Consider the following 26,967-nt stretch of genomic DNA (forward strand, 5'->3'; position numbering starts at 1 on the left):
ATGAGGGAGCCCCAATTAATCTTTCTGATAAACAAAAATCGTTTATTTTATGGGATTTCGGTAAATAAATCAACAAAATATCCTTGTCAATATCACATTTTCCTAAATAACTCTATATTTATGGAGACCCCATTTAAAAATAGTTGTTGACTTATTTACCGAAATACCACTAGATAAACATTGTTTTTCTGAACATAAACCTGTATTTTCTCTAAATTATGTTAGAATACAGTAACTTTTCATAGATAATGAAGACAATGATCCAATGTGTAACAACTGTAGTGAAAGAAGCTGAATTTTGAGTTAATCATTTCGATATCAGTACACCTTTTCACTGTCTATGCTTATTTGTTATCAAATGCTTCAGCAAAGAGGATATCACAGTTTTTTAGTCTCTCATAAATTTCAATCCTTTCTTTATTTTCATTTCATGAACAAGAAACCGCATGACCATTGGTATTTCAGATTACAAATACACATATATATTACAAGTTTCTTGTGTTACAAAACTATTGTGTTATACAAATTGAATGATGAATAATATCCTCCTAACTAATGGAACCAAGGCTTCAGCTGTGTTGTGATATCCAGACTCCAGTTGTATACCAGCCACAAACAGTTTCTAGTCTCTCAGACTCCAGTATTTTGCAACTCCAGATCTGAAGATTTTACCGACAACTATCCATATCAAATAATCATTCAACTTTTGATATATTTTGGCTAATCTGTAATGACAGCCTTAAAACTTGCATTTAGACACTGACATGAAAGCCATTTCAGCAGCTGCATCTAAAACACTCTGGACGAAGAAACCATATGCGCTCCCAAGAACACCATGTAAACTGAATGACTTAGCTTCATAGCCAAAATCATTTCCTTTTATTCTGATGCTGATTCAGTAAGCTTATCATATGCAGTAGGGAAGCGTAAACCTGAACCAATGTGGCCTGAGATAGGGCATATCCAGCTGAAGACACTTGGCCCAAGGACCTATTGGAGAAGGGAAAATCAACCAAACAATTAATTATTGAAATGGGTATATTATGAAAAGTCAAGGCCAGTACTGAAAGAATGATTTTTCTAATAGGACATCCCATAAAGCATACCAGAAATAAACGTAAATTCATAGGCACCAAACAACTTCAAACTATCTTTCAATTTCCTTTTTCCGCTATGCACGTCACAAGGTTTGACAACAATGCTGACCTTTCCCATATTTTATAAGCTGCAATTTATCTTATTTGAATTACTGAAACTAGAACTTCTGTTACCCCATCTTGTCCAAACAGTAATTTGTGTCAACCATCTCCATGAAAGTTAATTACACTTGTTACAGCCAGCTGGATATATATGCCATGAAGGTGTCAGATGTTAAGTATTCTAGAGTTGTGGTTCAACTACTGCTGGTTGAGATCAACTTGTCACTTATCTCTTTTCCCCAACCCCCACACCCCCCCCCCCCCCAACAACCACCAGCACCATCCACCAAGAATGATGACAAACTCTATTCCCCAGATCCCGAGATTGTTCAACAAGTCGCTCGCCGGCTAATAGGAGAGAAAAAAATGAAAGGACCCATGTGATGAGGAGACATAGGGGTGTTTGGTTAGGAGCTTTTTTTTTTTTTTTTTTACTTGGGGGGAGGGGGGGATTGTTCAACACATGGGTCCTCCGTTAATTTATTTCTCTCCATTTAGTTGGCTAGAGACTTGTTGAACAATCTCTAAGCAGAGATAGTGATGGAGTTTGTTGTTGGGGGGGGGGGGGATTGGGAAAAACTCATTTCAAAAAGCTCATTGGGGTGTTTTGTTAGGAGCTTTTTGAAAGAACTTTTTGGGTTCACCAAAACAACTAATATACCAAACACTTTTACATAAACGGCTAGTCAAAATAGTTGATGCAAACAGCTAAGAACTAATTGCCAAACAAAGTCATTGAGATAAATTATGCGTTGATAATTAAAAGTTCCAATAAATATGTAGTTTCTATAAAAAGAAATCCTAGAACGGAAGTAGTAGTTCGCAATCTTTGCATAATAGTTGCATGCAACATATGAGTGAAAGTTGGTAACAACTACAAAAGAAGAATATTTCAGTGAGCTAATGAATTTGTTTTTGTAGACACCTAAAAATATATCCCCAAAACCAAACCCGATGATGAACAACCTTTCACCGCCATTATTAGTCGGGTTAAATATTTAATCTCAAAAGTGCTTAAAACCCATATTCAGTCAACAAATCAGTCAAGCCATTTATTCAAACTCAGTCCAACTCATATTCTAGCCCAAACCCTTCTTTAATTCATTTCGTGCTATTAAATAACTAAGCCCGATTAATAAATAATAAAACCCTAAGTCTAAATAAGCCCGGAATCCTGAAACTGCACCTAAATATCACGTACTTAATGATTAAGAATTAGGGTTAAAATGAATTTGAACAGTTTTAAGGAAGAGCTGAATACCGTGTCATGGCAGACACACCGCGTTGCGGTATTCTGCTGTGTTGCGGCAATTCGTACCGTGTCACGGTATCCAGCGACGTGTCGCGGCGTTTTTCTAGGGTTTCTCCACTGCGCCTTTTCACTTCTAGGGTTCCGTGTTTCACCCTACTCATTCCCTCTATAAATACGAGGTTGATTTCCTCAGTTTTGGGGCACCAATAATCATTCTCTTCTCTCTCTTTAGCCTAAACACTAGCCTCCCTATTCTACCACAATACTTCCCCCAAGCACTCCAAGGAGTCCATATTTGACCCGAGGTTCCGTCCTTAAACCAAGGCGTGAAAGATATAATTGAATTTAATTTGATTTTATATTTTATTTGAAATTACTAACAGTTTATTCATGATGTAGCAATTCAAGGAAACGCGGAAAGTGAGTAATTAATCACTTAATTACTCTTATTTTTTTTATTCTTGTTGCTAATATCATGATTAGGGTTATTATGACTTGATTTGACTAAGGTTATTATGATTAAATTGCTTCCAATATTAATATTGATTCTATCATTATTTTGTTGATCACCATATTGCATGTTTAAAGGGAATATGTAATTGAAAAATCACGACTAATAAGATAATTTGGACGACCTGTTTATGTTCTTTTTTAATCTTATTGTTTAATCAAGTGATCACAATATTTTAGAATTATGTGCTGCATTAATATTCAGCCAATTTAGCCTAATGATAGTTTGGAGCAAATTAAATATTTGTTTGCATGCCTTTAAGATCGCAGGAATCACTTTTCACTATAAGAATCAAGTAGAGGCCAATACGGGCGAATGTGACTCCATGACTCACTTCGTACCATTATCCCCGATCCTCCTTTTGGTGATTCCGAACCATATGGAGTTAGTAATCTCATGGATTATGAATGGAGTGTAACCTTCACGGGTCAATGATTGTTGCTTATCGTTGTTTCTTATTCGTGGTTGCCTTAAATGATCCGTGACCGATTTACAAGTTCTTTAAAAACTTGTTGGCGACTCCCTACTTTCCTTATCCCTAATCGTATAATGTCAATTCCCACTTCCTATGAGTGTCAAGCATATTCACAACATGCTTAACGTAGTCGCGCTTCGAATGATGCCTACAGTTTTACAGGGACTTTTTGGCTTGTAACACGGAGATACAAAGTAAGTTTTCATTTAGTTAAGCTGTTAGCTTCCTTGAATTAGCGTGAAGTCCAACAAGTAAGGCTGCAATTTAATCAATTTCATAACTAGTTGGGTCTTTGCAAGGAAGCTTCCACATAGGTGTTTTAAATCAATTTTGCCTTAGTTTGATGTGTAATTGTGTATTTTATCATTTTTATGATAGTAAATTTCTATCAAATAATGTTTGTGGGTTTGTCCTTGTTTCACACAGCTTTATAATGCTTTATTATAATCAAATAGGGGAAACCTATTACTCCTATACGGATTATGAGTCTATAAATAGTATTTTTGCAGATTTGTTGCAACTTGCAAGGGAAGGGATGCAAGGAATCAATATTAGGGGAAGGGTATGTTAGTCATAGCCTACTAGTAGTAGCTTGGGGAATAAGTTAGAGAGTTTGTTATGAGAGTTTTTCTATAAATAGGCCTCATTGGGAGGAATAATGAGGATGTTGAATATTGTTGAGGTTATGTTATTGAGAGAGAGTGAGCCTCTTGAAAGCTCATATTAGGAGAGAATCCACCTCTCGAAAGAGGAATTATCATCCAATTTAGCGTAATTCTCATCTTAAGGCTATAATCATCCTCTATATCTTAATTTCTGCCATTACTAGTGCTGTAACCAAGCTAATTCCTAGCAAGGGACTGGCATTAAAGCATATGTATTAGCAATTTTCGCCTTGTTTTATACCTAATATATCAAGATACAATTCATTGCAACTTTCTTGCTTTTGTTTCATCCTTGTGCTCCTTAAATAAAAAAATTAAAATTAAACCCCTCATTATAAATTATGAGCTAACGGCCATAGTTTTCAGTTTAGTTCTGTTTCTGTAAGCTGATTGACACAAATATTTGTTAGAACAAGCAAGGCCTAGGGCCTAAACAGCTAAACCTGTATTCTCATACACACAATCTGACACCCACCCACCCCCTCTGCAACCCTTTTCCCTAAGATCGCAGTCAAAAAAAAAAAAAAAAAAAAAAGTAGATAAGATCAGGGATCTTTTGTAAGCTCCAGACACTAAAAGTAGCTAGTGAGTGAGGCTATTCTATAGTTGCTTTCAAGGCCAGCAATTCAAAACGATAATTTATATGAAAAAAGAAAATGTATTCACAATACTGAAGATTAAGAATCATATCCTTCCAAGAACACTTGCAAGCCAAATAATAAACACCCAAATCCTTGCTCATGTCCTATCTTCAGCCACAAGCCTTAGAAACAGATTGAAACTTACATATCCCAACACCCCCCTCCCCCCCCCCCCCCCCCCCCCACACACACACACACACACAACACACACACAATTTCTTTTTTATAGTGAAAAAAAGCTACAAATTCAAGCAAGTTCAAATCAAAAAGAAATTTAGTAAGTTACCCTAGATTTTACCATAATTAGAAAAGTTCAAACCGATTAAATTGAAGAGATAAGTTCAAATAGTTATGACTAAGAAAGCTAAAGCACACAGCCCAAATCATATGCACGAAATTAATTTGTTCTAAACCAACATTATACCCTACTTGCAAAATATTTACTAGTGATATGTAGGAAACTTACCAAAGTCAAGTTTTCAAAAGCACCAAGATCATAAGGATGTCTGTACACTTCTCCTCCTTTCTCAGCAAGCCACATAGCTCTGACTCCTTCATAATACTGCAATGTATGTCCAAAATAAATTAAAAAAACCATTCAGCAATGAAGAAATGATCAATATATAACACCAATTTGATGAATGCAAACCTCAATAGTAGTCTTATTTCGTAGAGTCAGGTAGATATGCCAGCCAAGAAGAACGCCAAGTGCTATAATCAAAGGAAATAAAAGCAGACATGATACCACCTGTGAAGAAAATATACAATTGAACAATGAATATCCCACATGGGTTCCAAGCAAGAAAATAAACATCCTAGAACATTGAATAATTTAAATCAACAATTACCCAAAATAAAATGATTAAGAGAAAGAAAAACGCAATGGAAGCTTTACATATACAGTTCTTGATGATTCTTCATTTTGCTGTTCATCCTTTACAGTGTCATAAACTATACTACCCAGAAGCAATACCTGAAAATGCAAAAGGGTAAGAATCAAAAATATGATTTGAGTAATGTCTGTTAATCCCTCACTAATCGCTTCAAGGAAATAAATGTATAACCATTTATAAATAAACAAATTCAGAATAAAATAAAATTATAAAAAGGAAAAGAAAGCATAGATGACACAACATGAACGTACCGCAGAGTGTATGCATGCTATTACAGCATATAGGACAAAGATAAAGAACGCCTTATAGTTAGCATGGCCTACACAATTATTTATCCATATGCAGTGGTGGTCCTGGCATTCATAAAACACCATTTAAATGCATATCCACTACAATATACTCAGTCAGGTACAATTAGACAGACGCATACCATCCGCAAAACACATCTTTTGCATACTCGACAATGATGTGCACGAGGAGGCTTGTAATGGGAGCACTTCTGACAATATCTTAAGTCACCACTCTGCAATAGAGTATCCACACATGAATAAGCACCAGATTAATCACTCTGCCATCCCAAAACATTTGAGACACCAGAACAAACTATCAATTAAATCATTCCAGACTTGATCATCAATCAACAAGGATGATACAACCTTGATGCATATCCAGAACAAGCAGTTATAGCTTCTAGTCCACATTGGTAGAAATTCAATTCAAATCCCATTGATATGAAAAAGGAAAAAAAAAAAAGTGAAAGAATGAAAAAGAACATAGTTGGGAAATTTTCTGGAGGATTCAGAAGCATCCATATCAAGGTTTGTCCAAAATGCATGAGAATTCCCTACAAGTATAATGGTGAGATCAGGGTATCAAAATGGTTTTAAGGATTACTTTTGGTGATATTTATAATATCCAATTTTAAGTAGACTCCTTAATTGACTTGAAATGAGTGTAAAGAGTAGAAACACTCAAAATAGAGGAAGTTAGGAAGGAAAAAGGGAAACATATCCAATTTTAAATAGACTCCTTAATTGACTTGGAATGAGTGTAAAGAGTAGAAACACACAATATAGAGGAAGTTAGGAAGGAAAAAGGGAAACAACGAAGCATTAGAAATCAGACTACTGTGAACAAAAGAAACAGTGGAATTGACACCCTAAAATGATAGAAAAATAACCCATCAAAAGGAGTAACAAAAAAAATAACAGATACAGTATACATGAGGTCAATAAAACTACTATCATAGTATCATCACTTGTATCTTGTACATTAGTACTAGTTGTAGTGCATAGCTACTATGATTCATAAATAAGACACAAAACTAAACAGAACACAAAGAAGCTATAGCTAACAGATGCATATGAAGGCTAATTACAGAGGCATACCATTATTAAAACATTTTTCCAGGGAATAATAACAGAAATAAACAGGCAGATATTCGAAGATGCATTAAATAATCAGCCATCATGTACACAAAGAAGTTCCTGGTCTTGCCAAACAAGTCCACTTAAGTGCCATTGTGCTTTTTAAATAGTATATTAGGTGAAAGATCTTGAGATGGGGGTATTTTATAGGAATTCTTGATCATCTTTCTGCATTCGTTTTTCATCTTTGAAGTCTAGCTACATCATCAATTTTTCCCTATGTTGTCTTTTCTGTATTTCTTATATGACAGGTAATCTTTTGAGAATTCACTGATCTATACTGTACCTTAGTGCATTCATCAAATGCTGGTAGTAGAGCTGAGGAAGCACTTAGTAACAGTATTAGACAATAAAAAGGCATTAGCACAAAATTTGCCTGCTGCTTTAAATTGCTATACAATGTTGGCAATTGCAGGTGGTAATGGGTTTGGAAATCAGTTGCATTCGTGGTGGTTGTGGCAAGGCGGAGTTCCTTAAGAATTTTAGAATAGGAAATGTTTAGGCTAGTAGTTACACAAAAAAGTCAAGATATCTTTTCACATTTGTACATAACCATGTAGTGTAGTTGAGGACTAAGAGGTACATTTGGCCATGTGAAATACACTACAGGTTATGTACAAATGTACATCTAGTCCTCAACTATACAGTCATTTACTCCTTACTACACCGTCACGCACTTAACAAGAATACTTAGACTTAAGAGTGCTTATGAGACGAGACAACTCGCAAGCTACTCGAGCTCGACTCGGTCAAAACTAGATTCGAGTGAGCTCGAGATTGACTCGAAATGTTAATGAGTCAAGTCGAGTCGAGTAGCTCAATACTCGACTCGAAAACTCGTGAGAAACTCGAATCTCTTCATACATTATTATATTTTATAAAAATAAAAATATTTCGATTCAAAAACTTTATTTTTCATAAATAATTAATAAATTTATAATATTTATGTACTCACATCATATGTACTTCCTCTGTTTTTTCAACATTTCTCTTTTCACGCTTGCCGATGCATGTTTTGAATCGTTAATATCTTTGATTATCAATATGTAAAAATTATAAATTTTAGATAGTAAAATTGTACAAATCGAGACGAATCTAACAAGATCTCACACGGCTATATTTTTACTTATGTATAAATCGTCAAAGTGAAACATATGAATAGTGTAAAAGTCAAACTGTTGCAACTACAAAAAAACAGAGGAAGTATATTTCTTGTAATACAATATTAATGAGAAAGAACAAATGTTACACTAAATAGAAGGTTCTATTAAGAACGAATCAATTAGCAAGCTACTCGAGATCGACTCGGTGAACGCTCAAGACTCGATATGTTAACGAGTCGATATCGAGTCGAGTCGAGCCAAGCTACCCCAAATTCGAACTCGACTAGCATCTAAAGAAACCCCACTTAGACTGAACTAATTATGAAAACAAATACTTCCGATTGCATAACTTTTCAAATTGCGGATTCCCAGACAACTTTTGGAAATGAGAAAGAATTAAAAAAAAAAAAGGACCAATGTGATAGGAGAGAGATAGATAGAGTTTATTAACTTAAAAAGGAAAGTGATGCAACTAATTCGAAACTTCCGTTTTACGAAACTGATGCAACTAAAAATAAACGGAGGAAGTAACTTATTCTATTAACCATGTGTGACTTTTTGATTGACGCCACCAAATCTCACATTTAATAGATGACTCAAACATAAATAAATTAAGTAATTAAATCCCACTCATGATGTCTTTGATCCGCATCATACTCCCCCTTTATATATATATATATATATATATATATATATATATATATATATATATAAAATTAAACCTAGTCTAAAGTTTTAGCAAAGCATGGATATCATCCAAATCAATCAAACATGAACCAAAAGAATATGCCTAGTCCATCCACCCATGTCATGTTTAGAACTCACATAATTAAATGCACCACGAGTTTCAATTCAATGATCTAAGAACATAATTGACGACACACCATTGTCAATGCAATTAATATCATTGAAATAATTCATGAAAATAGTTGCATCTAAATTATCGCCGTCAAAGGAACTAGAAGAAATTTGACTTTTTGATTCCAACTTAGAAGCCACAAATTTATCTTCCTCAACTAAGATGAAGCTTGACAAAATTACAACTCTGTGTTCCAAACATTCCTTTGCATCTATTAAATATTTATTAGATTGCTCCAATACTGGATATTTCAGGTTAGAACAAGGTGAAAATTCAATCTTTTCCTCATGCATAACCTCAAAGTTAGGTTCTTCAACTTTTTCCTCACAAGACACACCTTGCAAACAAGAGAACTTATCATCCTTGTCTTCAAAATCTATCCTTTGCATCCTAAAAAAATTTAAGAGATTCTTGATGTTCCTTATAATTTTATCCATACGTGGTGAATTTCTGGATTTCATCTTATAAATGCTGCAAATACAATTTAATTCTCCATAGATGATGCCACCTAACTAGGTAAAGCAGGTTTGTCAAAAGTTTAGTGCTACTGCAAATTCGTTACTCAGAAAATTCACAAAACTTTATAGGATGATATTTCAATGTTACAGATTCCAACGCAATAAGAATCGCTGAAAAATCCAAAGTAAAACTCAAGATGTGATTGAAAACATTTTTGCTGTCCAGAACAAATGCATCGACCCATTGACAGAAACAAACCCAGTTTATTAGCAAACCAAGCCTAAAAATTCTGGACTTTCATAGGTGAAAAGTAAACAGCTAAAAAAATCTAGATTAAAAAAAAAAGGAATTGTCAAAAAGCCTTGGTATCGAGGGAAAACGAAGCAAAACAAATCTGTACTCAAACCGGGTTTTTTAGATCATGAAATTTTTTGAAAAAGTTTGAGTGGCTCTTGATACCAAATGATGTGCACTTGCTTGGTGTTCGAAAGGAGGCTCAAAACCAATCTCAAAGTATGAGGGTTCAACTATGGAGTCTCGATCAAAGTTGTTGGTTTAATCTCGAAAGCCTGTTTGCAGTCTCAAGCAAAGAACAATACGTTCAAAATTATAATTTCAATAATCACTCTTCAGTTTTATTAATGTAAAGACGCCTATTTATAAGGTAATAAATAGGATTTTAAGGTGTCGTTTAGTAGATGAAAAAAAAACATAGGAAGTTGAAATTCCTAGTAATTGAATTTGTTTTGGGTGTTTTTTGGTCTCTCGGGAGAGTTATGTCACCAAGACTGGTCCGACGCGGTCTGTACCTGTAAAACACGGAGACTCCGGTTGGTAGGAGCTCCGCCTTTGACGATCAAGTTAGTATTGGTCGTAGAAGATGAAAAGGTGCGGAAAAAGGTAAATGTAAGATCTTCTCGGATTCCGAAATCAGGTGTTTTCTCTGATGTGAGATAATGTAGGGGTGCTGTAATAATTGAAGGTTGTCCCCAAAATAGGGGAATCTCCCTATTTATAGGGTCGTTAGAAAATGTGCCCTTCATTAGGTCAAGATGACCTAATGGGTTGCGCCGTTTTGCGGCGCTCTTGGGGATTGGGCCCTAAAGGCTGCCATTCTATTTGTTATCTGAGGCTAACACGTGTCCCTCTCTGGGACCACGTGTCTACGGTATTTTTACCCTAAACATTTGCCCCTCACAAGGGCCACGTGGCGTGCACCTGTGTCATCTGCCAATTGGGAGTTCTTCAACCTGCGGTACCAGTATGCCACCGAGGTGTACGATGCCGAGCAGCTAAAGGAGACGGCGCCGCCTCCCTTCATGGAATGGCCTTGGCCAAGGCATTGAAATTGCCTCGAACGAGGAGGATGAGCCGAACAACGAAGCTCTGGTTGACCCTAGCTAGGCTCAACCCGAGCAAATTGTAGAAGACCTCCCGCCCCCGACCCAAGTGGTGCCTCCGCCCCAGCAGTCTTAGGTTTTCTGCGGCAGTATGCCAAGTTTTTCTCCGACCTGCGTGTCGTGTATCTTTGTATTTTACTGACTGGGCAATTCAACAATCTCTTTTTTTCTTGTCTTTCTCTAATGCATATCCGGTTAACATTATCCCCGGCCATTTGGTCGGGTTTAATTTAGAAATATGCGTTGGTTTTGTTCAATTTTTAAATTTTTCAATTTTCAATTTTTGCATTTGAATCTTTACATACATATATACTTGAATTTTTGCCTAACTCTTTAATAACAGGCGGCAACTGACCAACCGGCTACCTGGCGGCTGTGTGGTTAGTTTCCAAGCTTGATTGATTGATTGACTTGGGAACTTTTGATACTTCAAGGAGTATGAGATGTTCCTAAGTCAATCAATCACAGTAGTGATTGCCCCAAACCAAGTACACAACCGTCCAACACAGCAAGCGATTTAGCCATTTGCCCAGCCGGTTTAAATAGTTTTATTGAACTATTTTGCCACCGTCTGGGGTATCTGCAATCCAATTACACTATGTCCGCTTGCCCCATTAGGTGGACTTGTATAATTTCGAAAAATAATCTAAGTTAGAACTTCGGCCGATGTCTTTAGACATCCGATATTCGTGGACTTAGTTGTTCTTTTTGGATTACTTTGGTCAGACGACTATGAGTTGTCAATTAGGCCGTTCAATTTCGACTGTCTGCATATGTTTGTAGAGCAATGTGCAATGCTCTCTACGAGGATTCCACCCGAATGGGTGTCGCCGGACGCCTTACTCATATTGGAGCAGACGAATTTATAAATTCAAATATTATCCAGCAATTAGCCTCATGTCTTCGCCAGACATTCATTTAGCTACTAGTTTTTGTACTTAGTTTAGTATTTCTAGTACTTAAAAGCGCGCCGTCTGTACGTTCTACAAGCGGCATTTCAAACATTGCGAATGTATATAAAGCAACAAATAAAGGAATTGGAAATAAAAAGCAACTTTCATTGATAGGCTTTTCATCTATAAAAATTTTCAACTCTAACAAACCTTTTTTAAGATATCTACATTCCAAATTCTAGGCAGCCGCATACCGTCTGGAATTCCAAGCGGTAGGTGCCGTTCTTTACTTCTTCATAAATTCGATAGGGACCTTCCCAATTAGTAATTAACTTTCCCTGCTAATTGGCCTACCGGTTGCCTCTATTTTCCGTAACACAAAATCACCCTCTTTCAGAAGCCATTTATGCACTCTCTTATTATAGGCACGTGTCATTCTCAGACGGTAAATCTCATGACGCAAGACGGAATTGCCCCTTCGTTCCGGGAGTAAGTCCAATGCTAGCCGCATGGCCTCCAAGTTTGCCTCTTCATCGTATAGCATGACTCGAAGAGTCGGCTTATAATGCTCGATGGGCAAAACGGCTTCAGCACCCGTAAACCATGAGAAATGGGTTTCACCGGTTGCCCATTTTCGGTTGTCCGGATGGCCCATAGGACATGAATTAATTCTTCGGCCCATAAACCACTGGCCCTTTTTATTTTCTTTTTAATGCCGTCTGAGATGAGTTTATTGAAGGCTTCAACTTGGCCGTTTGCTTGGGTCGGCCGACTAATGCAAAACAATGTGAGATCTCTTGATCTCCCTGAGGCGAGGCGTCTCAAATTGAGGGCCATTATCAAAAACCATAGACATAGGTACCCCGAACCGGGTGATAATGTTCTTCCAAATGAAAGAGATGACATCCTTAGTCTTGATATTTTTGACAGCCTCTGCCTCAACCCTCTTGGTAAAATAATCCACAGCCACCAGAATGTACCGTTTAAGATGTCCATGCCCCATTTAGCAAACAGGACTGAGCTATGAATTGCTGTCAAGTCAGTGGAAACGGATGAGCTTGCCAAACCTTTGGCACTTATCACATTTTTTTACCATCTCCATGGCATCTGTCTCAAGAGTGGGTCAGAAATAAACCTGCCGCCTGGTAGCCAAGAATCTGCCGCCTATATGAGATGCACGGTATCCTGCATGCAATTCTTCGAGAACTTCCTGCCCTTTTTCTAGGGTAACACACTTCAATAGAGGCTATAAGAAACCTGCTTTAAAGAGTTCTCCGTTCCTCATCTCGAAGTTTGCAACCCGCTTTCTCATGACAACCGCTTCCTGTGGTGAATTAGGTAGCGTGCCGTCCTGCAGGTATGCCCGAATGCCATCCATCCAGGTAGAGCTTCGGTCAAGTACTCTAATGGGTTCTTCTTCGGTAATACTTCGTTTTTCCATAACTTCCCAAACACTGACCGAGGCGTATCACAGGAGGCGAAGGATGCCAATTTTGACAGTGCATCCGGCTCATTGATTCAAATGGAATTCTTCAAGTGTCCCAGCTTCAGCTTTGACCGCCCGAAGATATTTGATCATAGCCGGATGGGTGGCTTCATAGTCACTATGGTATTGGCTTACGACCAACTGTGAATCAGAGCAAGCGTCAATTTTGGTTGCCCCTGCCGTCTTACACAAGCGGATACCGGCTAACAAGGCTTCATATTCTGCCTCATTGTTTGAGGCCTGGAACTTGAACCGAAGTGCATACTCATATTTGCCCTCATCAGGAGACAAATTATGCCTGCACCACAGCCGTTCATGGTAGAGCTCTCGTCTACATACACTTTCCAAACCTAATCAGCATTGTCCGGTACAACCGGCCTTGTCATTTTGATAATGAAGTCGGCAAATGCCTGACCTTTCACTGCCTTTCTCGGTTCGAAAGTGATTTCAAGACTTTGCATTTCAATAGCCCATTAGAGCATCCTACCGGATGACTCCAAGGTTGTCATTGGTCGTTTGAGAGATTAGTCTGTGTAGACCACAACCGGATGTGTTAGGAAGTAAGGTTTCAACTTCTTGAGAGCCATGTAAAGAGCAAGGCCAAATTTCTCAACCATGGGGTACTGTAGTTCAACATTTCTGAGTATATGGCTAATGAAATAGATCGGGAGCTGAATGTCGTCTCTCTCAGCAAGGAGAACGGCACTGAGGGCATGATCTGAGACGGCTAAGTACATGTAAAGCGTCTCTTTGGCAGAGGGCTAACAAGCCTTGGCAAAGAGTGTAAGTGTTCTTTCAATTTCTGAAAGGCCGCCTCAGCAATAAAGGCATTTGTCACCTGACCGACCGAGGAATCTCCCCAATGCCGCCAGGCAACCGGGGTGAGTTTTTGAACATCCTTGACAGTGCGAGGTGACTTCACGTCAATTACCGCCTGTATCTTCTCGGGGTTAGCCTCTATCCCCCTTTGATCAATTAGAAATCCGAAAAACTTCTCACACTCAACACCAAAAACACATTTCTTGGGGTTTAACATGACCTTATGTCGCCTTAGTGTGGTGAAAGTTTCTCAGAGATCAGCAAGATAATCTGTCTATAGTTTGGATTTGACTATCATGTCATCAATGTACGCCTCTACATTCCTCCCAATCTCATTAATGAATACAGTATTAATCATTCGTTGGAAAGTAGCAGGCACATTCTTCGAGCCAAACGGCTGGTGGGCTGGATCAGAGTCCTTGTCATCGTCAAGGTACATTGGCTCCTTCCCTGCCAACTGCTGCAACCGTGGGTTTCACGTCTGAGAGATAGCACTCCCTAACCGTCTTCTGATCCCCCAATTCAGGAAGCCAACAAAGCCATCATCCCTTTCATATTTTAGCAACATGAGAGCTGGGATGATGACGATCTTGCACTCGTTCAGATTAGGATGGCCCAGAATAATGTTGTAAGCAGTCAGCTCTTCGACCACCAAAAACCGGACGACCATATGTTGCCCTTATCCCTTCTCCCCCAGCCAGATGGGTAAGTGAATTTGTCCGACTGGGTGCACGACCCCTCCCCCGAAACCAACAAGAGGGTGGGAGACGTCTCGCAGGCTGTCTAGCTTGTACCTCAACTTGGACAGACACTTGTAGCTTATGAGGTTAGAGGAGCTACCCGTGTTTATAAAGATTCGACCAACCAATTGGTTAGCAACCTTACATTCAATGACAACCGGGTCGTCATGTGGCAGGCGGACTTTACCCCGATCCCGCTCAGTAATGACGACCTCTGGGAAGGTGCTGCTGGCTGACGCATGTCCCTCATCAACAGAATTGACCATGTTTTTCAAATGATCTATGGTGCCCCGAATGGTCGGGCCACCTCCAGTGAACCCGCCTGCTATGGTGTAGACCGGCTCTTTGTTAGTGTGTCCGAGCTACTAGCAGGCTAGACAGTCTTCGAAGACTGTCCAGGATTCGTCTTGACAGTCACTTTGGACTTCAAGATGTAAGATTTCAGCACCCCTTTGTGGCTAGACGGTCCAACGTTCTCATGGCCAACTTCCTCATGGAAGTGGCAGTATTTATTTTTGTTCCGCGACTAGACGGAACTCTTCATCGGATTCGACTTCTCAATGGTCAGCCGATCCTTTATCTCCATGAGGATGGAGTAACAATCTTTATTAAACTCGTACCTTGGGACGTACGGTTTGAATTCTTTTTTTTTTCTAGGTCAGCTCATCAGATTCATCAAGTGCCCATACTTCCTTTCTCTTTTTGCTCTCTTCTGCTTTCTAAACCGGCTGAGCAAACCGGCTCTCTTTTTGCTTGTCAAACTTTTTAGTGTCTGACTGATGGCTGGACGAGCAGAGGTCGGTGGCTTTAATAAGGCTCTCTGCCTCCATCAACGCCTCTTGAAGGGTGAAGACCCTCTTCCTAACAAGGTCAAACTTAAATGTTAACCCGTCCTTCAGACCCTTAAAGAAGTCTGTGTAGGCTACTTCGTCAGAGAGCCCTTGAATCTGGATTCTCACCAAATTGAATTGCCTGACGTAGGAGCGGAGTCTCTCTCTCTCCCTGCCGTATGTTGCTCAAGTCGAGGCTTGTTTTTTTGGCAGGAATATTCATCGAGAAGTTGGAAGCAAACAAGAAGGTAAGCCTCTTTAAGCTATCAATGCATCCGGCTGGCAAATTGCCAAACCATTGTTGGGCTATGCCCTTCAAGATAGTCGGGAAGCATCTGCACCACATGGCGTCATCCAACCCTTGCATGTGCATAAGGTTGGTGTAGACCATAAGGTGATACTCGTGGAACCATCATAGGCACCAACCAAGACATTCTTGACCTTGGCCGACTGTGCCGCCTCAATTATTTCCATGGTGAACGCAGAGGTTTATTCACCTAGTGTGAGCAGTCGGAGCTGCTAGTCCAGGCTGGACATTATGTGCCGCCTGACCTCCAAAGAGGGCCGACTGCATGAATGGTGGGACATATTGCCCGTATGGCATCCGAGGCACATACAGGACTGACCCAATCATCTGAGGGCCTGTATGGACGGACTTGCCGCCCATAGTTGTTAAAATCCCGTCCGGATCTTACGATCATACGATTCTACGATCCAAAATTGCATGATCGATCCGGGTCTTTGGTAGGATCTTAAAGTTTGTAGGATCTTACGATCCTACTCCGATATTAATTATGAGTGGTAGGATCTCAACACGATCCTACGATTTTATTACAATCCTACAATCTGATCCAACATTTCACTATAATATGAGACTTTAATATATTTTGACATATTTTTTTTATTACTCATTAGGTCATATGAACCTAAATTTAATGTATTCAATAATTATCGCTAATAAATTAGCAAATCCGAGACAAAAATATGATTTTATCAATTGACAACTTGCAATTGTCATTGTTAAGGTCTCATTCTTGACAAATTTGCACATAATTTATCAATTTAAACTTGTTTTATTAATCTTCTATCTACCATACGGACAAAGCTAAATGAAGATTGACATTTCTTAAAGCAAACCAATGTCTTTAGCATTAAAATCCCTTAGAAGAAATGTTTTTAAGTTAATTTATAGCATAATATATAATATTATTCATTATTAAGTAGGATCTTACGATCCTACTATTCGATTCTATCGATTCGATCTCACTCCCCTCATCGATCCAACGTAGGATCACATCCTAACAACCTTGTTGCCGCCTGTATGGCTCTCAAGCAAGGATTGAGGATTCCTTGCGGAGGTATTTTTGAAGCTGTATGCGAAGCTCGATGTACAGGTTGACTCAGACAGTTGCTGGCTCCTGTTATGCTCGATGATGTGTCGAGCATCGAAGAAGGTTTTCTTGCTGCCATCCGGCTGAATAGCTCGGATGACTTTCCTTTTGCCCATGGATCTTGGACCAGTCAATGGCAGGTGTGGCCTTCTCCTATGGATGTGAAGTACGCTGCTTGTCTCTCACTGGCTTTCTCCTCTCAGCCTTAGGAGTCTTCTTGGCCGACTGACCCTTGCTAGAGTCAGCCGTCCTCTTGTTGATCAGGTGTTTGATTTCACCCTTGAAACTTGTCATGAATTTCATGAGTTCGTCTCGGGTGACTAGAGTCTAACCCCTTGTCGTCTGGGGTGTCAGGCGGTGGTCCAGTAGAGTTGTTGGGACCAGCTTCATTGTTGCTCCATTCCAGTCTATCCCTCGCACGGATGTGCTTAGAGATGAGGGACCCATTAGGGCCACACATGGGTTTCGACTTCAGAGTCGTTGTCTGTAACCTAGTCTATATAGACCTCCCCATTGGCTCTAGGCCGATTGGGTTAAGGCGGCGGTATAGACTCTAGAACCATTTTAGAGTTACTCTCCCCACAGACGGCGCCACGATCAAGTTAGTATTGGTCGTAGAAGATGAAAAGGTGCGGAAAAAGGTAAATCTGAGATTTTCTCGGATTCCGAGATCAGGTGTTTTCTCTGATGTGAGAGAATGTAGGGTTGCTGTAATAATTGAAGGTTGTCCCCAAAATGGGGGAATCTCCCTATTTATAGGGTCGTTGGAAAATGTGCCCTTCATTAGGTCAGGATGACCAAATGGGCTGCGCCGTTTTGCAACGCTCTTGGGGGTTGGGCCCTAAATACTACCATTCTATTTGTTATCTGAGGCTGTGTGAGCTGAGAAGTGGTCCACATTGGACCCATCCCAAATTGACCTGATTGGACCACGTGTCTAGGGTATTTTTACCCTAAACAGAATTCTTTTGTGGTGTTTGGTTGACAAATTCACGGAAAATAGAATTTCCTAGGAAATCCAATTACATGGAAAATTAAGATTCCAAGGAATATACAATTCCTACATTCAACCAAACGAGTCCCGAAAGACAAAATAAACCCAAAAGTAATCCCTAATAAAAAAATATCCTAATTATATCCCAATAAGAGATAAAAACTATACTACATGGCCGTGTGAAATGCACTACACAGTCATGTACGTATGCACCCTAATACACAATCATGTACTCCTCACTACACTCTTGTTTACTTAACTAGAGACTGATGTAATTATGAAAACAAAACATGTAATTCTATTAACCATGCGTGACTTTTTGATTAACGCCACCTAATCTCACGGCGAATAGACAACCCAAACATAAATAAATAAAGTAATCAAAATTTCACTCATGATGCCATTGATCTCATCATTACATGGATGGATCCTATGGGTAGCATCCATAGTTGATTAAACATACAATACCCAAAGTTTAATAAGAATCTCACCACTACATTTTTCCATAAGAATTTTCAATAAAAGGCAGGAAATTAGATAATAAATTAACAAAACAAGGAAGAGAGTTATAACAAGGGCCCAGGCACCAAGTTAAGAATACCATGCTATCTAGGCTCAGCAATTCAAACTAATAAAGCTCTTATCTTTGGAATTGCCATGTAGTTAGGATGTTGGACACAAGCTGAGTAGGATGAGAGGATGGAGTTCTTTGCTACCACTACATAGATGACACAGTGCCATGCCATTAGGGGTGTTCAAAAAAACCCGACCCGACTGTCCCGACCCGCTGTCCCGGCAAATACCCGATGGGAATTTTCAGAAAAACAGGTACCCGACCCGGGAAAACTGCCTTCTATCCGGGTCGGGACATGGGCCGGATTTTTTCAGAAACAGGTACCCAATTACCCGAATTAAAAATTAAAAGAAAAAAAAAACCCCCCTCAAACTCCTCACTTCTGCCTCCTTTTCACGAAATTAGGGTTCTTTCTCTCTCTCTCTCTCTTCGCCGCTCCCTCTTTCCTCTCTCTCTCTCTCTTCCTGCTCTTTCTTCTTGCCTTCTTCTTCCTGCATGGATCTGCCCTTCACTAGTTCAAGCGAGTTCAAGTGAGTTTAAGGCTTCAGTCTAGGTAATTTCTATTCTCATGCGAGTTTAATTTCGTTGTAATTTGTGGTAATCCAATTGATAGTGTATTTCGTGCTAATTGATAGTGTATTTCGTGCTAATTGAGTGTATTATGATGATTAATTAGATGACAAATTCATACATGCTCGAATTCTTTTTTATCCTAATTTTTATTTTTATTTTTTGCTGATTTGCTGGAATTATGTTGCATTATTTTGAATTATTTCATTATTTGATGATTAAATTATCATGTATGACCTGAATTTTAGTTTCAAGATAATATATAGATTATCAATTCGGTATTTAGGCATTGACAGATTAAGTGATTAGTATAAATGTAATTTTCAGTTCTAAAATGAATGGACCGATTTGTCTCACAGTATATGTCTTGAATTGATGTATGCTTGTTTTTTTACCAGAAAATGTTAGATTCTGATGACATGATGGTGACAAATTCAAATGAAACAGTTGGGAACCAAAGATCTGATAGTGATGAGGCAGAAATTTTGGAGAAGGCTCTGAAAACATGGCATAAGAAGAAGAGAGCGGGGAAAAAACCAAAAGCCGAAAACAATGGAGGTAAGAAGAAAAAAACCTCTGATGCTTGGGAACACTTTATGTGCTTGCAAATGATGTAGATCATGCTAAATGTGTTTATTGTGGAACAAAAATTGGTTGTAAAAGTGTAAATGGAACTAATGGCATGAAGCGACACACTGAAAGGTGTAAAAAAGCTCCATTTTACAAAGATAAAACTCAAACAATCTTAGATTTTGAGTCTAGGACACACATTAATACTGATGGGACTGTTTAGACTGTTAGTGTTCCTAAATTGTGGAGATATAATTATGATGAGATTAGAAAAGCACTTGCTAAAATGTTGATTGTAGATGAGCTGCCTTTTGCTTTCGTTGAACGTGAAGGTTTTCGTCAGTTTTGTAAAGTTGCTTGTCCTGAATTTGTTCCTCCCTCGCGTGCTACAATTACAAGGGATTGTTATGGTCTTTTTATTGAAAAAAGAAAGGAGTTAATGAACGTTTTCAATAATTTGTCATCTAGAGTATGTCTTACTACAGATACATGGACATCGGGTCAAAATTTGTCATATATATGTCTTACTGCTCATTTCATTGATGATAATTGGAAATTACATAAGAGGATCATTAACTTTTGTCCTGTTGCTGGTCATTTTGGGGAGCTTATTGATAAATCTGTTGAAAAATGTTTGTTAGAATGGAATATAAAGAGGGTTTTAACTGTAACAGTTGACAATGCTAGCTCAAATCATTTAGCTATAAAATACTTGAAAAAAATCTTTAATCTTTGGGATGGGTGTGTGTTGAATTCTGAGTTTTTGCATATGAGATGTGCCGCACATATTTTGAATTTGGTTGTCAAAGATGGCTTGAAAGATGTGAATGTGTCTGTTTTAAAAGTTAGAGCTGCTGTGAAATATGTGAGGTCTTCTCCTTCTAGGCTTCAAAAGTTTAAGTCTTGTGTTGAATAGGAGAAAATCACTTCCAAAGGTCTTGTTTGCCTAGATGTTGAAACAAGGTGGAATTCCACCTATTTGATGCTTAAGAGCGCTTTAGTGTTTAGGAAAGCCTTTAAGAATATGAAAACAAAGTTCTCTCCTTACATTAAAGAGCTTATGAAGCAACCGGTAGGGGGTGCTCCCGATGATGAGGATTGAGATAAAATTCAAAGTTTCTTGCCTTTTCTTGAAATTTTTTATAATGCTACTTTGAAGTTGTCCGGATCCCATTATGTGACGGGAAATACTTTTGTGGAAGAGATTTATGATATTGGGTACACAATATATGACTATGTTAGTGACCCGAATGATGATGTTAAGAAAATGGCAAAACAAATGAAGTTGAAATTTGACAAGTATTGGGCAAATGTTCAAAATATTAATATTTTGATGTTCATTGCATTGATTCTTGATCCTAGGAATAAGATGAAGTATACGGAGCACATTGTGCGTAATTCTTATGATGCTAGTAGTTCCTATACTTTGTGTCAACGCATTCAAGATGCATTGAATTCATTATATGAATCTTATGCACAAAAAGTAGAGTCATCTTCTACTAACCTTGCCTCTACAAGTCAAAGTGAAAAAGGTGGACAAGAGCAAAAAAAGGGTCTTAACAATGTATCTCGGTTAAGGGATAGTTTTGTAAGGGAGAGTGGGAATGATTCATCTTCCAAAGGAATGACCGAATTGGAAAAGTATTTAGGGGATAAATTAGAGCCTAGTGATGTAGATTTTGATATTTTGGTATGGTGGAGTGGACAAGGAAAAACATACCCAATACTTATGACTATGGCTCGTGATATTCTTGCTATTCCGGTTTCTTCCGTTGCTTCCGAGTCCGCTTTTAGCACGGGAGGACGTGTTCTAGATTCCTTTCGCACTTCTTTGAGCACAAAAATGGTAGAAGCTCTTGTTTGTGGCCAAGATTGGATGCGTAGTTCTAGTGTCCCTATTACTATAGAGGAAAGCTTGCTTGAGTTGGAAAGTATGGAAGAAGAAGGTGATTTAATTAACTTTATCTATTACTTTATTTTACTATGTTATACATAATATATTTGATATGTAATTATTTTTTTGCATTATTTGGTTTTGTAGGAATTAAAGACTTGGTTTTGGAGCAACCAACGATTATTATTGATGAGACAACTGATGTTTCGGATCTCACAAGTGAATGAAACACGACCTCCAAGCTTATTTAATTTGCATTGTGGCTTTGTTATATTATTGTACTTTGTAATTTGTATGTTTGGAATTATGTAACTAATGACTTCCCCTAAACTTTAGCTTTTAATTAGTACTTTAATTATGTTAAAACATGTAATTTAATATGTTAAAACAGGTTACTAGGTTACTAAAATGTAGCAGCCCTAGCAGGTACTCAAGGCAGTCAAGGGCTACATTTTAAAGAATTACATGCATGAAGTAATTCTGGAAAAACATGCATCAAGCACAACAGGCAGCAGGTTTTTACAAAAAAAAAATGAAGCAGGTTTTTACAAAAAAAAATTCAGCAGATTTTTACAAAAAATAAAATCTGAAAATCTGGAATTTTTACAAAAAAAATACAGCAGGTTTTTTATTAAAATAAATTAAATTAAAGCGGGTTTTTTTTATTAAAATAAATTAAATTACAGCAGGGATAAATACATAATATTAAGTAAAAAGTTATTTACAAAAAAAATAAAAAACAGATCCGGGTACCCATAGTACCCGAAACTCGGGTACCCGGATTATTTGGGTCGGGACATGGGACAAGCTAACAAGTACCCGAATATCCGGGTACCCGGATTTTCGGGTACCCAAAAACCCGGATACCCGGATTTGAACACCCCTACATGCCATCACTACACAGTAACATCGTGCGGCAGCAAAAACACCCATATAAGATAGAATTACAGGGGAGAGGCTATGCTTATTAAATATTACACAAAATAAAAATGTAATGGTGACATAGTTTGAAAATCTAAAACTCACTACCATCTAGTTATGCAGCTAGGCCTTTTAATAATGTTATAGTGACTTATATAATTTATTGTGACAAGTCACAGTTATGTAGCTTCTACCAAGACTCGGGGTCTATAATTAAAGGCTGACACCTAGAAATTTGATATATCATGTCCCAACCCTATGAAGAAGCCCACAGCATCATAAAGCTCGGGATATTTATCAATGACTTAGAGACCCCAAAATGTCACGAGGCATATAATGCTTTTGCCAAAAGCGTTCGAAGATTATAAGCCTTCCTCTATGCATTGTGTCTTCAGTGACAGCAGATGACACCTCTAAGACACAGCTTCCCAACACCCAAATAGAAGCTTTATGCTATCACCACACATCAATTAAAAAAGGGTCACCATAGCAACCCTAACTCCTGTAGTCCTGCAGAGACGCTGTGTTAACCACTGCATATTTCTGATTGTTTCATGTCATGTCCCAAGGTCTCCCAACAAGACACTCCTTATATAGTGCATTGTCGACTCCAAGTAATCAAGTAACACATTGTTTCATAACTACAGTGATCAAGTAACACGCATTCAGGCTAAAAACCAATTTCCAAATAAATTGACCATAGTCTCCCCTATTACCTAAATACTCAATCAGATTCTTCATGCTATCACCATAGCTATTCTAACTCTTGCGGAGATAATCAATTCACCATTACATGGTTAATGTCATGTGCCAACAAAACCACTCCTTGTATGCTGCATCATCATTTCAGCATATTCTCCCCGCTATACCAGCCAGTTTAATATCCCACATCATATTATTGATTAGATGTGAGTTTATATGTGCCATTTTATCATTTTGAAAATCTGATCACATGTCACATTACTTCAAAACTAATAAGTAATATGGTAAAAACAACACGATTAGGCACGACACAGAACATCAAACTGGCTAGACATGCTTAAACAACCGCCTTTCACAAGAATGTGCACAGCCCTTCCACAGGCAGGTATGATAATCAGGCAGATACCAATGTAGCCGGAATCAATTTTTCGACCATTCTGTGCTATTAAAATAGGCACTATGATCTACCATAAAGTTAATTACGGATCAAAAGTTAATAAAATTCTACCAAAAAACTAGATTATTAACAAGGATCATGAATAATTCACCTTAAAATCTGACCATGCAATTCCCTTGAGCGAAATTACCCAACAGAAACGCAAACAAAAAATTACACAAATCTGAAACAAACCCAAATAACAAAAACAAAAAATTAAACAAAATTCAAAGAAAAATCACATTACCTTGCGCTTAACCTCCTGGATCGAATTATGGGAATTTTCAATATCGGGTGTAAAAGAAGAAGGAACTCGACCCGGATCCCGAACAATTGCAATGGCATAGGTAAATATACAAATGATAGCAATCGCAGTGAAAAAGAAAGCATTCATAAGACCAGGGGATGAAAATAGACCAAACCATCGATCAATGAAAACAAAGATAGTTGCATAATAGATGTAGCAGATTGCAGAAACTACCATTACCACTGGAAGTGTTATTATACACTTTTTCTTGCTCATTTTTTTGTGGGTTTTGTTGAATTGAGTTTGATGGTATTTATGGTAGAGAAAGAGGCGGAGGCACCGGAGACGGTGTCCCGCGGAAGTGTTGGAAAGCGGGAATTTGTGGGTGTAAAGGCGGAGGTTGGGAGTTTGGTGAAGAATGACACCCACGGTAGCTGCGTGGTCACACGGGTGTTGTTTGATTTTACAAGTTTTTAAAGATCGGGTTGTTTCTAGTTCTAGGATCTATGATTTGTACCAAATTGGTCCGTACGAATCAAGGATTTTGAAATCGGATTGGATATTGAAAGAAATCATATTGAATGGAAACAAATTATAAGAGGTATTGTTTTAAAATTTAGAGAACTAGAGTATATCCGTGTAAAATGCACGGGATATATATCACACAGTAAGATATTAAAATGAAAATAATGTAGGAAGTTTTTTTTAAAGGAAAATTGTGGAACTTATGCTAGCGTGTTTTCTGTGTGCTGCAATACCATACGGTTACTGGTAGAAAAATGAAGTAACCTATATTATATTGAAATGGTAAACCCTTATTATACTTTTTGAGTAACCCTGAAAACAATATAACCCCTATATTATTAACTAAGTAAGCTCTATATCCGTAACGGAGTAACCATTATAACACTAACCGAGTAATTTCATAAAGTGGCCAGCTAAAAGTTAGTGAACTTAAGGGGGGCTATATTATTTTCAAAAATAAATAAAATGCCTATAATTTTAAGATTGAAGTTTTCAAGCGTTGGGATAATACAAAATTAAAAAAATAAAACATGCAATTATAATATAAAATCCTTCCAATATTGTGTTATAAAAAATTAGTGTGTATATTTGTAATATTAAGTAAAGTGGGTAGTTCCCTCAAAAATTAAAAAGTAAAGTGGGTAGTTTATATATTAACTTTTTTATAAGATGAAAAAACACAATAAATATGTTTGTAGTTGAATGTTGTTAAAAAATGTGCAATTATATATGGAGATATATATTGAATTGTAAATAGTAAAAGTGAAAATGAATTTTTTTTTATCTAAAATTTAGAGAAGTGGAAGTTATTGACAACCAAAAAAAAGAAAAAGAAAAGATAGATAGGGTAGTTATTTTCAACAAAAAAAAAAAAAAAAAAAAAAAAAAAAAAAAAAAGATAGATTGCACCAAATTGTAGGATTGGGGTTTTGGAGTGATGTGGTTAAGTGTTGTAAAATTGACTCTACAATTATATATTAGATTAGATTAGGTCTTGTGCGATGAACGGTAATTTTCAATAAATATTTTTAAAAGGAAAAATTGAAATAAATAATCCCACCTTTTAGTAATTTACTCGTATTAGTCTCACCTTTCAATTAACTCATAATAATCCCAACTTCAAGACCCATCAGTTTTAATTGGACCCTCCTCACTTATGACGTGCTACACCAGGTAACCCTGCTGACATGGCATTTGGGTTGGATTTGTTTTTATTTTATCAATAGTATTATTAAAACTCAAGGGAGGATTATCATTCCGCCATGTGTCACTCCTTTTGCCACGTGTCATCATACTTTAATTGACAAAGCGCCATATAAGCGATTATATGTCAATGTATAATCGTAGCAATATTCCCATGAGCTATTATATTACTTGATTCATTTATTATTCACATTCACACAGTGAATAAAAATTAATAACACTCCATAATTGTTTCTAGCAAAATAATATTGTTTTTTCCTTGATTTACGCTTAATAATTCAATGGTCTTAATAAATTGCCCAAAATTTATTTATAATTTACATTGTCCATAATAACATAATGGAAAAGCTAATTAATTTTCCTCGTACTAATTAAGTTTGTAACTGAAAAAATAAAATCTGACATTATATCAATATTTCACCTTCATATGTAGTATTATTATTCTTGATTCTTTGTAGTTTTAACGTCAATGGTATCACCAATTCTAACTCATACTAATTAAGTTTGTGACTGAAAAATTAAAATCTGACATTATATCATTATTTCACCTTCATATGTAGTATTATTATTCTTGGTTCTTTGTAGTTTTAACGTCAATGGTATCACCAATTCTAACCTCATTAAATTATTTTATTTTCCCCTCAAATAAATGTTTAGAAAGTTATAACTCTTTCATATAAATAATCCATTGTATGTCAAATATGTCCTTACTAATCACCCCTCTCTATTTTTCAATTAAGAATAGAATATGTTAGCTTCCATTATTGGAGCTGTGAGAGATCATCAAGAATGGTTGATCTACTTTGTAGTATTTTGTGTGGGTGTTGTTATGGAGAGGAAGATTGGATATACATCACTAAAAGGATGGACGAAACAACCATGTAAAAGTGAAAAGGTAAACAATAATAATCATCCATATTATATCCAAATCTTAACTGATTTATTTAATCGGTTGTTGTTATCTTCTGTACATTCAACATAAATCAAGTACTTATAATGTCACTTCAACATGTACATGATTCATGCCAAAAAAAATAAAATAAAAAAAAGGTACATGATGACAAGCAAGTATAGTTCGTTATGTTGTAGGATGAAGTTATTAACCTCTTTGGAATAAATAAAGAGAGAGGATTATGGGGAAGAAGAAGAAGTGAGCATTATTTACAAATTAAGTTAGTGGAGTCCAAAAAAAAAAATAGTATTAGCTGTAGTATGTACATCGAATTATATATTAAGACTTTAGGGAGGATTAATGATGAACATTAGTGTTTTTATTTAAGTAGAAAAT

The 26,967-nt window shown here is 37.3% G+C and overlaps 1 protein-coding gene across 2 annotated transcripts; it reads right to left on the reverse strand.

Annotated features, from left to right (window-relative positions):
• Positions 1 to 370: 370 nt before the first annotated feature.
• On the reverse strand, positions 371 to 24,488 carry LOC145568790 (putative protein S-acyltransferase 16). 2 transcript variants are annotated; one of them, XM_081628190.1, is made up of 8 exons: positions 23,952 to 24,488; positions 23,817 to 23,840; positions 6,067 to 6,159; positions 5,888 to 5,989; positions 5,639 to 5,716; positions 5,393 to 5,491; positions 5,210 to 5,305; positions 371 to 990 (listed from the first exon to the last, which is right to left on the reverse strand). In XM_081628190.1, the coding sequence occupies exons 1-8, from the start codon at positions 24,225 to 24,227 to the stop codon at positions 880 to 882; spliced, it is 879 nt and encodes a 292-aa protein (XP_081484316.1). In that variant the 5' UTR covers positions 24,228 to 24,488; the 3' UTR covers positions 371 to 879. The 2 variants fall into 2 exon arrangements, with proteins under 2 accessions (XP_081484316.1, XP_081484317.1); XM_081628191.1 differs by lacking the exon at positions 23,817 to 23,840 and having other exon boundaries at positions 375 to 990.
• Positions 24,489 to 26,967: the final 2,479 nt, after the last annotated feature.

The sequence above is a fragment of the Chenopodium album genome, chromosome 11, assembly GCF_948465745.1.
Source record: "Chenopodium album chromosome 11, dcCheAlbu1.1, whole genome shotgun sequence".
NCBI classification, from domain to species: domain Eukaryota; kingdom Viridiplantae; phylum Streptophyta; class Magnoliopsida; order Caryophyllales; family Amaranthaceae; genus Chenopodium; species Chenopodium album.